At 48.9% G+C, this 17,297-nt stretch overlaps 1 protein-coding gene across 5 annotated transcripts in view; it reads left to right on the top strand.

The window, feature by feature from the left end:
• The window catches only part of LOC126529774 (protein shifted-like), a 384,912-nt gene that overhangs the window by 238,590 nt on the left and 129,025 nt on the right, over positions 1-17,297 (top strand). For all 5 annotated transcript variants that reach the window (XM_050177290.3, XM_050177288.3, XM_050177289.3 and 2 more), the window contains exon 4: positions 14,547-14,690. In XM_050177290.3, coding sequence (XP_050033247.2) covers positions 14,547-14,690 — 144 coding nt within the window. The remainder of the gene's footprint in view (positions 1-14,546; positions 14,691-17,297) is intronic.

The following is a 17,297-nucleotide window of genomic DNA, read 5'->3' as shown; positions in this document are numbered from 1 at the left end:
AGGACGCAAAGGGCATATGCGCCGCCTTCCGCCTGACCCACAGTACGCACATGCCGGAGTGTTGGCAACCGCGTCCGCCACTACTGGCGTCGCTGCGTGGCTTGCCAGCGCTGAAATCCCCCTTTCCCCGCTCCGTTACAGCCGTTGCCTGCCCGCCCCTTCGAACGCGTCGGCGTTGATTTGTGCGCTATCTTTCCCATCACTCCTGCTGGCAACTGAATGATAATTATTGCCATCGATCACCTCATGCGCTAGGCAGCGACTTCACCATTGCCACCTGCATCGGCGAGCCCATTTCGCACCACGTGATTCTACGGCACGGCACACCACGTGAGCTGCTTAGCAACCGAGGACGTGTATTGCTGTCGGACGTCGTCGGAACAATTCTAGAAGAATGCAGCGTCGTTCACGAGACCACCACGCCTGCCATCCTCAAACGAATGATATAACAGAAGGATTTAACCGAACATTGGGCTATATGCTGGCAATGTATGTACATCACTTCCGATCACTCAGACTAGAACCCTGTCATTCCCTTTGTGACTTACGTCGACAATACTGGTACGAAGACCGCGACTGCATTCTCTCGTTACTTCCTGCTATATAGACACGACCTCTCCTGTGCGCTAGACGCTCCTTACCACCAGGATGTAAGTGAGTCGCCGACAGTTTCCCAAGCTGCTAAACACGCTGAAAAATGTCGCCAGATTGCCTGACTGGTAATCAGCAGCGCCAAAAACGCTATGGAGACGTATCGAAGCTTCCAGCGTTGTAACCGCCGAATCACAGTTGGCTCCGGTCAGTCGGCGAAACATCCAAGTGCTAAGACCCGCACCGTGTGGTCAAGCAAACTTCGCACGTGAGCTACGTCGTCGAGCCGCTTGAGCCTTCTTCTTGTAAACGACACCGAGGGCGTGCACATATAGACCGGCTAAAGCGTTACTATGACTCTGCAGTCGTGTTCTGCCCATAAGTCGCCAGAATGGCTCTTTTCCGGAAGGGAAGTACATGTAATGAAGAAGACCGGCGCTTCTCGCAGAAGCAGAGTGCGCTGCTCACTCAGAAACACGACGATTCGTCGGTGCAAGCTTTGCGCTGGTTCCGCCATTGCTGGTTAACTCGTTGCCTGTCTTTAGTAGTTGTGTGCTCATACCAAATGCTCCGTTATATTACAAATAGCTTATTGCGTGCTTTCTTTGGCTTCTTGATCTATTAGTTTCTTATGGCTGGGATTTACTAAAATCGGCCCCCGCGGTTTCCCTTCTCGGAACTCGATAAGATTCCCTTTCTCGACTAGTGGCACGACCAATTAGACAAATCGACCACGGCGCCGAGCAATCGCTGTAAGCAACGATGGGTATTATCAAAGACGCGACTGTGTTGTATAAAACGCCCTTTTGGAACGTGGTTTTCAATACGTGATGACACGATGACAGGCTGCAGTGAAAGCTATGTGTCCGTACTACTTGCATCTGCGGGCGATTTGAAGGTTTCCGTCTAGCTTTTTTCAAACGGCCCATTTTTGTCCTGAAAAACGAGGCGTCATTTCGGTAGTTTCCATAGGTTCCCATCGTTCAAACTTTACACGTCATGGCAACAGAATTTGAAGCCCCGATGTTAACACTGGTGCATTTATGAAGTGCGGTACAGCTCCTAGAATGTGCCTTTTTACGGACTTTGTGGAATTTTCGCCGCTGCGATTTTTTATTGCCGAAAAATGAGCCCGTCCCATTCAAAACGAGGAAGCCCGGCAGTTGCCGCAAACAGCGCTGATTATCCACTGTAAGATGCCCACGTGCACTACCTTGTCATAGTAGCAGGTGGGTTAAAGGACCTCCGAAGCATGTGCTTGCTGTGGTAAAGCTAAGTAAACGATGGAGAATGTTTTATTAGAATGTGAAGACATCTGCCCAGCAGTCAATTTAGGCACCACTGGCCTCCTTGAAGCCCATGGCTTTAGCGAGGGCAGGGGAAAAGTAAACATTTCCGCAATAGAGACTAGTTAAAGGCGATTAGAAGATTGCTGGAAGAAAAGTAGGGAAACGACAAAAAAACGGAGACATGCAAAAGCAAAGTTCACAATAGGGGGTCATAAAATTTGGTTGTGGGAGCTCATAGTGTCTTTTTTTTTTCTTTTTCGTTCTTTTGTAGCCTAGATAGGACATTAGGCAGTACAGTACCAAGAGCTTGGTGGCTCACGCCACCGCCCCGTTCCAAAGGGACCGCTCATAACATCTATCCATCCATCCATCCATCGATCCATCTAGTTTATGCGGGAGATATTGTGGCGGATGGACGTGTTTTTGCAGGGCTCCATGGCGGCGACGAAATCAAGTTCTTTTTTTGTGCATGCTTTGAGCTCGATTCGGTTTTTGATTTGCTGATTTTTTTAGCCTTTAAATAATGATTGGATAGTTTCCTTTTTTTCGCTCTTTCTTTTTTCGTGTGCGCGGGTGTATTTCGTGTATATTTGGTTTTGCAGGATAGTCAGAGCGTCCTTTCGCGCCACGTGCTTCAACACGTGCAACTGGGTGGAAGATTGCCTTTATAGCCTTTAAATAGTAGTTTGGAAGTGGCAAGACTAATAGCTATCAGGGTGTGTTTTGTTATCGGGAATATTGCTTTGGTAGGAAAGCAAGAGGGTGGCCCCGTGCGAAAACGTGGCATACCTTAAGTCTATGCGGCATTGATTGCTTTTTAAACATTGATGAAAAATACTTTACGGCATTTTAAGGATATAGATGTGCGTATCGGTTTTTGCTAGAAGGCATATGCTCTGCATTATTATAGTATTATAGTATTTGTCTCAGAAAAGACCATGCATTACATGGCAAGAAAGCCGGGAAAGCGTGCAGTATGCGGGCGGCTCCTCAATACAGATAAGGGGCCGAATGAGAATGGAGAGGTAAACGGGTCAATCCACTCACACTGTGATGTCGATGCTAGGCTGAACAAAATGGAGGCTTTCTAGGATTAGCTTGTCAAACAGGTCGAAGAGCTCAAAAACGAGATAAATATGGAGTGTGATGCAGAGAGGTAGCGGAAAAAAATACTTCGCCGAGGAAAACCTGAACAGGGCCGCCATTGTGAACGAGAACGGTCGTGACAATGAAACGCAGTCCCCCGACGTGACAGTAGAGGGAGTGCCAGCAAAGTACGTGGAAATACGGTGTGGACGCTTGTTTCGATGCTCTTCGGATTACGGGACTGGACAGATGGACGACTGCGAGAGCGCCGTGACTACGACAAATAGATGGGTTCCTTCCTTTAATATTTTGAGGATTTAGATTTAGGCTAGTTTTTAGATGCTAGTCAGGTGAAGTGCTCGCGAAAAACTGGTCAGTGACCTAACGGCCGGGTATTTTCCGGCCGGCAGCTATGATTGGCAGGGCTCATTTATGAGCTAACTAGTTTAGACAGGTAGTTAGTATTTCTTTTCTAGGTGATCGGCTTTTTGCGGTAGGCAGAATTTTATTTCAGCACGTGGTTGCAAGTGCTGTTTTTCTAGCTTTTGTGGTAGCGATAATAGAGTGCTGCTAAGATGGTCAAGTAACTGAAGGTGTGTGAGGCGTCGGTGAATTGGAAGGAAACACGGTGGAGGCTGAAGGAAACACAGAGGAGGCTGAAGGCACGGATTTTATGTGCAAATGTTGCGTATTAAGTGCACGCCTGGACAGGGCTGACGAAGCGAACACCAGCCTAACGTTACGTGTGGATGCTCTAGAAAAGGAGCTACAGGTACATAGAGCAGAGAAGTGCAAACTCTAAGAGCAGCTTAGTGAATTGTTGGACAAAAATGCGAAATCACATTGGCGCACTCTCCAGCGCCAGCCACGTGGATGGGGCCTGCACTGGCATGGACAGCGATAGGAAAGAAGGTCAGGCAGGTTCACACAGCAATAGCTCCGCACACGTGGCAACTAGGAAGTCCGGAGGCGATGGATAGGAGAGGAGAAAGCTAACCCCAAGGAATGAGGTCACAGTCAATGATAAGAGGCAGCATAATCTGGAAATCAGGAAGGAGGAAGGGAATACCCTAGCGCTTATCGGTGGTGACTCATATATGGGTAGGTGCAAAAGAACTGTAATGGAGCGTGTAAAGGGTGATAAGCGGGTAGCAGTCTGGGCGTTCCCAGGCAGGACAATGGACGCAGTACTGGGAGAGACAAAAAGCGAACTTTCTAAGAACGTTCCAGAGCGCAGTTTGGTAGTGGTAGATGCGGGGCTAAAGAGAGAGAGAGAAACAACTTTATTTAGTCGCCTGCAGAACGACACCATGACTAAGCGGCGCCGCGACGTGGGCCCTGACGTCTTCTCAGCGGGTGTTGTCTACTCAACTCCAGCGCCTGTAGCTCCCGCGGTCGGTCGCCCTGAGGGGCAACGTTCCGTTGGTTTCGCTCGGCCTTTGTCTTTCAAGAGCCGCCGAGACCTGCTGGACGGCGGGGCTAAATGATGTCCTGAATAGTGAAGCCGCAAAAGTAGTGGAAATATTAGCGGAGGGAGTTGACGATTTAAGGGCGATAGCACAGCAACTCCAGATCGTGGTGTGCACAGTGCCGGAGGTGCAAGGACGGAACGGAGAAATTACTAAGGATGTTGTGGCTGTTGATCGGGCATAAGAAAGCTAAGCCAGGAGAAAGGCTTTGAAGTGGCAGACAAACAGAGAAATGCATAGAGCAGGCTTTGGCGGTGGCTTCACATGAGATGGCATCCACTTTCATGGAAGGCTAGGAGCCGAGATCGGCTGGCGCCTGGCAGGCCGGGCAATAGCTTTTTTAGGGGTTGCACTGCAGCAGAGGGCGTAGGGGTAGGTAGAAACAATGTAGAAAGTGCAACAATAGGGGCTGACACCAATAAAATGGCCACTAGGAGGTCCAGGAAGAAAACTACAGAAAGAAATGTAACACCAGGATCAGGTACATAATCATGCAAGCCGGTAGAAAGAGAGCGAAGTGGTTAGAAATAGAGCAGCAGTTAAAGGACGATGAAGTAGGTGTATGCGCGCTAGTCGCAACACATCTCACGGATCTAGAAGACCCACCGTTTATTGAGGGCTACGTCTGGAAAGGGAGCAACAGAACAACAACGGAAAGGCAGGGAGGAGGAGTAGGTATGCTGATACATCAACGAACAAATAGGCAAAGAATAAAGTTAACTTGCAAATACCATATTTGGGTATCAGGTACTATTGCCGGTAAAAAGACATGGCTAGGAGTAGTTTATTTAGTGACAGGGGACAAATGCAGGCAAGAGAACAAGGATCTAGTGAAGTGGCTCGATGACGATACTGTTACGTGTAGAAAGATACAGACGGAAGAGGCTATTTACAAGCTATTTACACTGGACTGGAGCCAGAGCGCCAGGCCGACATTTTCTCGCGCCAAGGGCACAAGCCCACTTCGTCGTCGTTCTCACGGTGGCTCGTCTCTCGGGTATCTACTTCTATCTACTAGGCTTCTTGCGTCGTTGGCAAAGTTCACAAGCGGCGACGTAACGTCGTCCGGAACGGGCAAGGCCCGGCCAGAAAAAACGGCGACGTACACGGTCATAGGTTCGAGATACGCCGAGGTGTCCTGCCGTTGGTGCGCCGTGGAGCTCTTCTAGAACGGTTGAGCGGAGGTGTTTAGGTCTGACAAGTAGGAACTCGGAGCCGTCCGGATGAAGGTTACGACGGCGGCGAAATGAAGCAGCTGCGACACAGAGAATACACAACAGCACTGGTAATATTGGAGGAGTCAGGTCGTCAACAGGGTAACGCGACAGGCTGTCAGCGTCTTGGTGCAGGCGGCCAGACTTGTAGACCACAGAATACGAAAATTCTTGTAGTCTCAAAGCCCATCCACCAAGCCGGCCTGTAGGATCTTTTAGGGATGAGAGCCAGCAGGGAGAATGATGGTCAGTCACTACGCAAAAAGGGCGACCGTAGAGGTAAGGACGGAACTTCGCAACCGCCCAGACTACAGCAAGGCATTCTCGTTCCGTAATGGAATAGTTGCGCTCCGATGGTGTGAGGAGCCGGCTTGCATAAGCAATAACGCGATCCTGGCCACGCTGACGCTGGGCTAAGACGGCGCCTACGCCATGACCGCTGGCATCTGTACGCAATTCTGTAGGGGCATCAGGGTCGAAGTGAGCGAGAATGCTTGGTGAGGAGAGAAGAGTGACGAGACGAGAGAAGGCGGCGGCTTCTGCAGTACCCCACGAGAATTGTACGCCTTTCTTCAAAAGATTAGTGAGGGGTCTAGCAATTGCCGCGAAATCTTGAATAAAACCACGAAAGTACGAGCATAGCCCTACAAAACTTCGAACGTCTGCGACTGTCTTCGGAACGGGAAAGTCTCAGACAGCGCGAGTTCTGTGGGGATGAGGCTGTACTCCGGAAGCGTCAACAAGGTGGCCCAGAACAGTAATTTGGCGGCGGCCGAAACGACATTTGGACGAGTTAAGCTGCAGCTTCGACTTTCGAAATACATCAAGTATAGCTCTTAGACGCTCAAGGTGAGTGTCGAACGTGGGCGAGAAGACGATGACGTCGTCGAGGTAGCAGAGACATGTGGACCATTTGAAACCACGAAGCAACGAGTCCATCATACGCTCAAAGGTGGCATGGACGTTGCATAATCCAAACGGCATTACTTTAAATTGGTATAGGCCATCAGGTGTGATGAACGCGGTTTTTTCTCTCTCCATATCGTCAACAGCAATCTGCCAGTATCCAGAACGAAGGTCGGCAGAAGAGAAATAGCTGGAACCGTGGAGGCAGTCAAGGGCATCGCCTATACGTGGGAGCGCGTAGACGTCCTTCTTAGTAATGTTGTTCAGATGGCGGTAGTCTACACAGAAGCGTCACGTGGCATCCTTCTTCTTAACCAACACTACAGGTGATGCCCAGGGACTCGAAGAAGGCTCAATGATGTTTTTGTCTAGCATTTTGTTGACTTCGCTTTGAATTACTCGGCGTTCCGACGCAGAAACTCGATACGGTCGTCGGTGAATAGGAGTAGCATCGCCAGTAAGAATCCGATGCTTGACCGCGAGCGTCTGGCCTTAAGGGCGATCGTCGAAGTCGAAAATATCTCTGTAGGACGATAATACTTGGTAAAGGTCTTCAGCCTGCGCAGAAGACAGGTCCGTCGCAACCATTTTCTGTATCTTGGGATCGGCGGCCGAGACTGGCACGATGGGCCTGCTAAGCTCGCAAGAAGCATTGGTTGATAACGCTGCCACGTGATGGTCGCCGAGACAATCAACGTTGGCAAGGCAAATACCTTGCGGTAGAATTTCCTTTGCCAGTCCAAAGTTAAAGATAGGTATGCGAGTGCGGTTCGCAGTAATAGTAAGTATACTGTGGGGCACGGTAACGTCATACTGTAGTGGAATGTCGGGCAGAGGAGTGACGAGGTACTCGCCATCAGGGACTGGTGGGGAAGACAAGAGTTCGATATAGGCTATTGATTTTGGCGGCAGGCGAATAAAGCCGGTGGGGCGTAGGCGGCACTGGGGTGCGCCAGAAGGTTCTGCGAGAATCGGCAACTCAAGGCGAAGGGTACTGACAGAGCAGCCAATAAGGGCAGAATGCGCGAAGAGAAAGTCGAGGCCGAGAATTAGGTCGTGGGGGCAATGAGCAATCACGGTGAAGAGGACAGGGGTGTGGCGGCCGGCAATGCTGACTCGTGCCGTACACATGCCGATAATAGTCACAGTACCGCCATCCCCAATGCGGACGACGCGTGCCGACGTAGGGGTGAGGAGCTTTTTGAGTCGTCGTCGGAAGGCAGCACTCATAATAGAAAGATGTGCGCCTGTACCGATGAGTGCAGTGACAGGATAGCCGTCAACGTCAACGTCAAGAAGGTTTTGGTTCGTTGGTAACGTGAGCAGAGGATTTGAGGGCAGGGTCGACAACGCACCTTCACCTCCAGAAGCTGCAGTGCCTAGTTTTCCGGCTGGGTCTGGGAGGCGATAGGCGGCGAAGAGAAGCGGCGGGGTTGGGGCGAACGAGACTGATGGCGTCGAGGTGAGGGTGAGCGGCTGTAGCGAAGGTTCGGAGCACGGGCATCAGCAACAGTGGGTTCATGGCGGGTTGCATAGGGAACAGAAGGTCCAAAAGTGCGGGAATAATTGGCGGCGTATGTCCGAGGAGGTGGTGGCCATCGGTTGCGGCAGTGACGAGCGACGTGGCCGATGCGACAGCAGTGGAAGCAGATCGGCCTGTCATCAGGAGTACGCCATTCGGACGGGTTGCGGCGAGATATGGCAGAAAAGGACTGTCGGGGACGAGGAGGGCTGGTAGAGAACTGGGGAACGCTGGGTCGAGACGTGGAATACACGGAGTTCAGACCCATGTTCTCAAATTCCTGCCTGACTACGGCCTAAATCATCGGAATCGTGGTTGCTGGCGGATCGGGAGGCGTCGCGGCGAAAGCTGGCGGACAGGCGGCCTCGAGCTCGCGGCGAACAATACGGGTGACGTCGTCACAGGTGGTAGCCTGACGTGGTCAACCCTCACATGTCGACGTAGCAGCAGTGTTGGGTAGCCGCGTGATGTGGTGTGTGATACGACGGCTCTTAGCCTGTTCAAGGCGACGGCATTCTTTAATGATGGCGTCGATTGTAGAGACGTTGCCGAAAACAAGCAAATTGAAAGCGTCGTCGGCGATGCCTTTTAGGACATGTGACACTTTATCAGCTTCAGGCATAGCGTCGTCAGCTTTTCGGCATAGAGCCAAGACGTCGAGGATGTATGAAACGTACGGCTCTGTAGATGTCTGAACACGAGACGCAAGAGCCTTTCTCGCGGCAACCTTGCGGCCAATGGGGTCGCCGCATAGTTCCCTGAGCTTTTCTTTGAAATTGTCCCAACTGGTTATCTCGTCGTCATGCGTCTGGTGCCACACGCGTGGGGTGCCGCCGAGATAGAAGATAATATTGGCGAGCATGATCGTTGGGTCCCACCTGTTATTAGCGCTGGCATGTTCATATAGCTTGATCCATTCATCAACGTCCTGTCCCTCCAGGCCACAGAACACACCAGGGTCGCGATGTTGGGCAACCGTGACGACGGGAGCAGTTGGATAAGCCGAAGCCGTTGCAGAGGTAGTCTCGTCACCGGGAGGCATGGTGACAAGCTCGATGTACCGACCACTCCGGAGTTCCGTGGCGAGGACGGGGATCGCTCACCTCCACCAGGATGTTACGTGTAGAAAGATACAAACGGAAGAGGCTATTTACAAGCTATTTACACTGGACTGGAGCCAGAGCGCCAGGCCGACATTTTCTCGCGCCAAGGGCACAGGCCCACTTCGTCGTCGTTCTCGCGGCGGCTCGTCTCTCGGGTATCTACCGATAATATCGTAATAATACAAAGCAGTTTGGAGAAGGTGCCGATATTTGTCTGCTGGGTGACATGAATGGCCACATCGAGGATCTGGATGGATACACAGATTGTGACGGGAAGGTGATGGTAGACTTCTGTGAGCGACGCAACCTAGTCATAGTAAATAGAGAAACTAAGTGTGAGGGACAAATCACGCGGGAATCCCTTAACAGGTAAACGACCATTGACTACTGCTTAATGTCGCAGGGGATGTATAGCAAGCTGGAAACATCTATGGAAAAGTGGGATTATATTCAGTTAGAATTACTCATTAGTACAAAAATAAAAAAAGTAAAAGAAATAATACGCTGGACAGGAAAGAGGAAGCCACGAAGTTCGTAGAATGAGAAAATTAGGGAGGCCATTGAACAACGATGGTTGGCATCACGGGAACACAGAGAAAGAAAGAGGGCGCCGTTATCTGATGAGGAAATAGGCCAAAAATCGGAATCTTATCGACAAAAGAAACAACAAGTGCAGGTCCTCGTTCAGGCTAAACTAAAGCAGTCCTCTGATCGCTGGCTGGCTGAAATTCGCGATGCAACTAAAGGGGGGTAAGGAAAATTCTAGAACCACATAAGCTGCCTGGGTAAAGCGAATCACAGAAAGCAGGAACAGATTCACGATGCCGCAGGAAAATGTTCAGAGGGAGATGACGCTGTGAACTACATTGGTTCAGTTATAGCTGAGTCAATTAGGAAAGACGATAGGGTAATCGCCCCAAATGAGGGAGCAACACAGGATAGCATAATAGAAAACAGCGTAGAACTGACCAATCTTAACTGGAAAAAGGCGGAAGCAAATGTTGCAAAATGCACGTCCGCAGGGATAGACGAACTTCCAGTCAAGGTAAATAATAAACATGGCCCAAGAAGCAAGGAAAGGCTGATAAAAGCATTGGAGGCAGTCATAACAAATAAGCGAATTCCGCACAGCTGGAAACAGAGTAAAATGAATTTGATTTATAAAGGGAAAGGCGATACGACGAACATAAAGTCCTTCCGACCAATTACGACAACATTAGTTATATATAAGGTGGCGATACAGGCGGTGCAATTAAAAATTCAGTCATGGGTACAAAGTAATAGAATACTCGGAGAACCTCAGAACGGGTTCAGAAGTGGTAGGCGCTTAGATGATAGCCTGTTCGTGTTTACCCAGTCCATAGAAATAGCTAAGGCGGAAAATAGACCTCTGTATTTAGCCTTCCTGTACATAAGCGGTGCATACGACAACGTGAACAGGGAATTACTGTGCAAAATATTAAAAGATGAAGATATCGGTCATGAGGTAATTAATTTCCTACAGGAAATATATCGAGAAAATAATGTTGAAAATACATGGGAAGGAATGAAGAGTGCCACAACTGGTCGAGGTACACAAAGAATTAAGGCAACGTTGTCCTCTACCACCGCTGCTGTTCATGCTTTATATGATAAGTATGTAAAGAAGGCTACAAGGAAGGAATCTAGGGTATAATCTGTCATACCAACGACTACCGGGTTTAATGTATGTGGAAGATATTGTACTGTTAGCAGATAGCCAGGAAGATTTGCAAACTCTGGTAAATTATTGTGGAGACAAAGGAGATAGTCTAGGATTCAGTTTTAGCGCAGCTAAGTCCGGTGGGATGTTTTCCAACGATACAACTGATCAGGAGTTTACAATACAAGGCCATGAAATACCCCGAGTGGCCGAATACCAATATCTTGGGGTATGGATACAAAAAGGGCAGATGTATACGAAAAAGCACGAACAGTCTCTCATAGCAAAAGGGCGAAGAGATGCCGAGATAATGAAACATAGGGCATTGTGGGGGTACAACAGGTATGACGTACTGAGAGGTATTTGGAAGGGAGTAATGGTACGGGACTTACTTTCGGGAATGCGGTCCTGTGCTTCAGGGCAGAAGTTCAGTCGAGACTAGAAGTAAATCAGAGAGCTGTTGGAAGATTAGCACTAGGTGCCCTCGGGAAAACCACAACGAGGCAGTACAGGGAGATATGGGCTGGGCATCGGTCGAAGCACGGGAAGCTCAGAGTAAAATCCTATACGAAAAACGCCTGAGGAAATTGGACGATAACAGGCGGGCAGATAAGGTATTTAAATACCTATACAGAAAGTGCATTGACTCACAATAGTGGAAAAGAACTAGGAAGCTAACCAGTAAGTATGCCAGACACGAGGACGGAGAAAGACAGAGCATTAACCGACAGGTTAAGAACGCGGAAGGTAAAAACTGGATAAATTCCCTGGAAAAGAAGCATAGTTATGAACTATATCGATACTGGAAACAGCAGATCAGGAAGGAAACGTTTTATGATACCTCAAAAGGCACTGCCCTGCTCTTTGAAGCTAGGTCAGGATGTCTTAGAACGCGCAGCTATAAAAGGAAATTTAATGAAGAAAAAGACATCTACTGTGTGTGGTAAATCTGTAGAAACAATAGAACACCTCATACTAAAATATGATGGTATCCATCACGATGTCGATGCGGGCACAGTCACGCTTCCTGAGGCCCTAGGGTTTAGAGATAACAGTAGTCTTGTAAATAAATATCAGGTGGAAATTAGCAAAAAGCGATTGGAAGATTGGTGGCGCAAAAGCAGAGAGGTGACATAAGGTTAAAAGTGCAGGAAGAAGTATTTAAAGAAAATGGCGAATTTTAATAACTTACAACACAGTTAAACAAAAATAAAAAGCTGAGCATGGTGGCAACTGCCATCACCCCGTTTCAAAGGGGACGCTCCTACCTTCCATTTATCCATCCATGGAAGGCGTGCAACATGGTGAAGGTGTAGCTGGAAGGAGCAGCACCTACCTTGAGGCCGCCACGCGAAGAAAGCAAGAGCGCAGGGGGTCAATGCCCCTTGTCAAGTCCGAACCGCGCGGAAAAGGACAAAGGGAAGCAGGGAGAGGTAGGAGAAAGTGAAATGGTGATTATTGCCGGCGACTAAAACCTGTCTAGGGGCTCAAAGGCAATTCTGGAGGGGGTGAAAGGCGATAAAAGAGTGGCGGCAAGGACATTTCCAAGGCGAACACTCGGCTCTGTCATGGAATGATCAAGAGCAAAGATCGCGGAAAATGCCCACGTGCGCAACCTTGTCATAGCAGCAGGTGGGCTAAATGACGTCCTAAAGAGGAAAGAGACATCACTAGCAAAGCGCTTGGCGAAAGGAGTAGACGGCTTGCGCGAGCTGTCCCCTCAGGGGTGTGCACGGTGATGTGATCATGGTGTCCACGGTGCCGGAGGCGCCTGTACACGACCGTCGCGTACGAAGAGCCGTAGTGGTTGCTAATGAGGCGATATGTAAAATGAGCTGAGAGAAAGGTTAGGTGACGATAGTCTACAGCTTTTGAGAGAGATTTACCTAGAAAATAGCGTTTGCGTTGAATGGGAAGGGATAAAGAGCGAGGAGAAAGTTCATATCAACAAGGGACTGAGGCAGGGGTGCCCTTTATCCCCGCTGCTGTTTATGATGTACATGGTGAGGACGGAGAGGGTGCTAGAAGGAAGTAATATCGGGTTTAATCTTTCATGCAAACAGGCGGATACAGAAATAGAGCAGCAGCTCCCAGGTTTATATTATGCTGGCGACATTGTGTTGCTGGCTAACAAGCAAAGTGATTTGCGACGTTTGGCTAATATCTGTGGGCAGGAAGGCAACAATTTAGGTTTGAAATTTAGCTTGAGAAAATCAATTGTTAGGGTATTCAACTAAAACAGTGAACAGACAGCGGCAACACAGGGCCAGGAAATACCTCCGGTAAAATAATATAAATATCTTGGTACATGGATAAACGATGGCAATATGTATATGGCAATACAGGAAAGAATAAAAACAGCAAAGGGGACGAGTAATGCGGCCATAATGAAGCACAGAGCGCTATGGGGATACAATAGGTACGAGGTGCTCCGGGGTGTGTGGAAAGCTGGAATGGTTCCAGGACCTAATTTTGGAAATGCTGTTGTTTGCTTGAAATCAGAGGTACAATCAGGACTCGATGGCAACCAGTGGTCAGTGGGACGCCTCGCATTGGGCGCTCACGTGAGGACTACAAATGAAGCAGTGCAGGGTGATATCGGCTGGACTAGTTTTGAAGTGAAGGAAGCTCGCAGTAAAATTGATTATGAAGAACGACTGAGGAATATGGAAGAAACTAAATAGGCTGGGAGAGCGTTGAGGTATTTCTGCAGAAAAAACATTGATTCAGAGTGGAGGAAAATAACTATGGAGCTTACCAGCAAGTATGCGACCGGTATGGTGAGCAGCATGGCAAGAAAGAACGTCAAGTGGAAAGTCAGAGAGGCTGAGATAATCTCATGGGTGGCGGCAGTGGAAAAGATACCGGCTGTTAGTAACTACTTCGGGGAAAAAAATTAAATCAGGAGATAAACAATTTATGATAACTCAAAAGGACGCTCATTACTTTTTGAAGCGAGCTCAAGACGCCTTAGAACGCGCACTTATGAAGGGAGATAAAACAAGGAAGGAGAAGCATGTGCTTTCTGCGGTAAAGCTAGGAAAACGATGGACGATGTTTTGTTGGAATGTGAAGATATCTGCCCAGCGGTCAGTTTAGATATCTCTTGCCTCCTTGAAGCGCTTGGTTTCAGCGAGAGCAGGGGGAAAGTAAGCATGTCCCCAGCAGAAATTAGTAAAAGGCGGTAGGAAGATCGGTGGAAGAAAAGTAGGAAAACGACAAATAGAGGCGTACAAAAACAAAGTTCCTAATAGGGATTCAGAAAGTTTAGCGATAGGAATTATACGTGGTTTTTTTCCCTTTCCTCTTCTTGTTTTTATTGCTTATTTTTTGAAGCATTGTTAGCAGATTAGGCAGTAGAATAACGAGAGATTGGTGGCGCAGCCCACTACCCCGTTCCAAAGAGCATCCATCCATCCATCCATCCACCCTGAAAGCTGGATCTTAATAACTATATAAATTATACGCTGCGATTTGCGGCAAGCGCCACGCACGGGTCCTAATAATATTTCAAGGCAAATTCAAGGGTTATATTGCACGCCGCAGTCCGGCTTAAGACAAAGTACTTGTGTTTTTCTATACAGTTATCTTCACTATCCCGTGCATATTTTTCGACTGTGCGCCAATCATCTCACGTACGCGCGAATGTGTTGCGGCCACAACCAATGTTCACTGTGGTTTGCAGTGTTCCAAGTGTTCCTGCCGTGCTGGGGCAACGTCACCGGAACGGCGTCGTTCGGGATCGGGCTTCGCATCGAGAACGAGAAGGGGCGCTACTTGAGCGGCACGCCGCTTCGGCTGCGTCTACAGAAGCAATGCGCCGACAACCGTAAGTGGCCGCCGACTGTGAGGTTTAATGTTGTTTTCGTGCGAGGCAGGGGTAAGACATCGGCGTCCTGAAGAGCACTTTTCACAACGCGCAGCAGCGATGAAATGCATATTTTGAATAAAGAAACACATCCAATAAAGAAGCGCTCTTACGGTTTATTCGCGTTGGTTTGTTAATGACATCATCAATCTCATTTCCCGTGATGAAATATTGCCGTCGCTCTTGGGCCCATGTTGCTTGGATGTAGCGAAGTGACGCAGCTGTTGGGGCGCATCAGCTCAGCACAGAGACGAAGGGAGCTCCGACGGAGGCAAGTGCAGGTGCGACGACGACGACGAGAGGTATCGTTCGAAAACTAGGTTTATTAACTTGGCATTACTTTAAATTTGTACTGTACACCTAATACATGCAAAGCGATGTCATACCGGTAATGGACGGCCTTCCTGACTAGCCTGGTTTCCCCGAAACCCCTTCCTTAAATTGGTTTCCACAGCATCCAAGGGACCCGCGGAACGCCGGAGGAGACGCAGGCTTCCCCACTGCTCGCAACAATCGGGCAAGCCGACTTGATCCAATAGGGGCCACAGTTTAAGCGATCAGACATTGTCGCGAAAACACACCACAAATGCAATGAGTCCCCCCGATGGACAGACAAGCGTGAAACGAATGCGAGACACGTTCCAGACGCGCCTGCACGAGGCGTCGCGGTCGCGCGCTTCCACCACACCCCCCGACTCCCCCGCATCGACCCCACGACGAAAAGGGAGTCCGCGGCGTGATTTCTTTGGGACAATATGACACTCAAGTGAACACCCAGGAATGCATCAAAGTTTCGCTGAGGAGCGTACGCCGTACGCACAAAAAAAGAAAAGACCAGTTTTTTAGGAGAGCAATCAAATGCCCTAAAGTCACCCAGGGAAGTTGGTGTAAAATCGCGAATGCACTTTTACAACTACAAAGAGCCAGTATTTTATAATCGCCAGCGATTCCCCTCAACGCTTCGATAAGATCACCTACAATATCTTTTCAACAAGCGCTACGCCATCAATCCGATTACCTGGACAACTAAGAAAGAAGCATGAGCGACAGGATGCACGAAATATATGGATAGATCATTATAGCATGTTTCAGTCACCGTCATAACATTGAAAAGTGCGCCAATGCTTTTTAACAAACGTTTCCATGTCCCCTTGCTTGTTTATCAGATAGCGAGCACCAGGTTGAAAGCACGCCATTGCAGCATACGGAATAAGCAGTATAGGACCCAATGCATACGGATTCAAACCTGTGGTCGCACGCTCAAACTAAACTGCTCGGGAGGCTTGCACAGCGGTAAGACATTAACACTTGTCTAACAGCATAGCTGCCGTCTGACTTGCGCAGAAATGTCTTCCTTTCTCGTTTCTGGTTCGTACTCGCTCGCAACCCTGACTCTTCCATGTTGCGTCAGCCCCGCCGGACAGACGCGTCATGGCGGGGCACGAGCGCTCATTTGACCGCAGCCCCTTTCTCACCAGCTGCTTCCAAAGAAACCACGCGGAGGAAACAAATTGCGCTCAGCCCTGCGTGCGAACTGTATCACGGTGTTCGCGGTTTGAACGCGATCGCATGCCTCAATTTCACTGCAATAATAGATTGCGCTGGCTCTTTTTTCATAAGAGTATGTGGCATGCGTTGGACCTCCACGCTTAGACACCTCGAGTGTTGCTCATATTGTTTGAGTCTTACATTTTGGTCCTTCACTTGCGCACTCTGGGCGCCATGTTTCGTTCGAAGCAATGTTACTCTTCGTTCTTTTTTTTTGCGACGCACTTGACTGATGCTTTCAATTATTGTAGTTTTCATTTAGTACGGACAAACTATACTTGATATCTCTTATGTGTTTCCTTAAGTCTACTGCAAGACTCTAGCGCCTGTCCTATGAAAGACCTCTGTTATAAGAGCAGCATTCCTGGCAAGTTGGTAATCCATTACTTAAATGATATTGCACGAAAAAAAAACGACACGGACGTGAGAGAAGACGTGTGTCGTCTTCTCTCACGTCCGTGTCGTTTTTTGTCGCGCAATATCATTTAAGTAACCTTCGTGGTATATGTGTATATATATATATCTGTCCTGTTTTGCACAACATACATACATACATACATACTGTCGTGAAGCACTTTGAGCAGTAGGCGTTCGCGACTAGAATAATAGAGCAGCGAGAGGTAACACAGCCGATCGAGCACCGAAACAAGGTTTGTCTCTCTCGTCGTCGTTCTCTCTCTCAAAGCCACAGCCCCACTGCTCCTTAGTTTACAGTACAGTTACCTCCCTCGCGGTAAAGGAAGCCGTCCCGGCGACCTACGGGTAGAACAGAGGCGGGTCATAGTACGGCTTTAGACGCTGGACATGCACAATTTCACGTCCTCCACGGCGACGATTGAAAGGTAGCTCGAGGGGTTCCACGATATAGTTGACTGGAGACGTTTGGTTGATCACACGGTATGGGCTCTGGCACTTCGACGCGAGTTTCGGTGACAGTCCAGGGGTAGGGACTGGAACCCAAAGCCACACTTGCGAGCCAGGAGCATAGGATACAGGGGCATGTGAAGTTTCTCGATGGTG

The sequence above is a fragment of the Dermacentor andersoni genome, chromosome 9 (assembly GCF_023375885.2).
Source record: "Dermacentor andersoni chromosome 9, qqDerAnde1_hic_scaffold, whole genome shotgun sequence".
NCBI lineage: Eukaryota > Metazoa > Arthropoda > Arachnida > Ixodida > Ixodidae > Dermacentor > Dermacentor andersoni.
The sequence above is the reverse complement of the archived record's forward strand: the minus strand, read 5'-3'. Positions and strand labels throughout refer to the sequence as shown.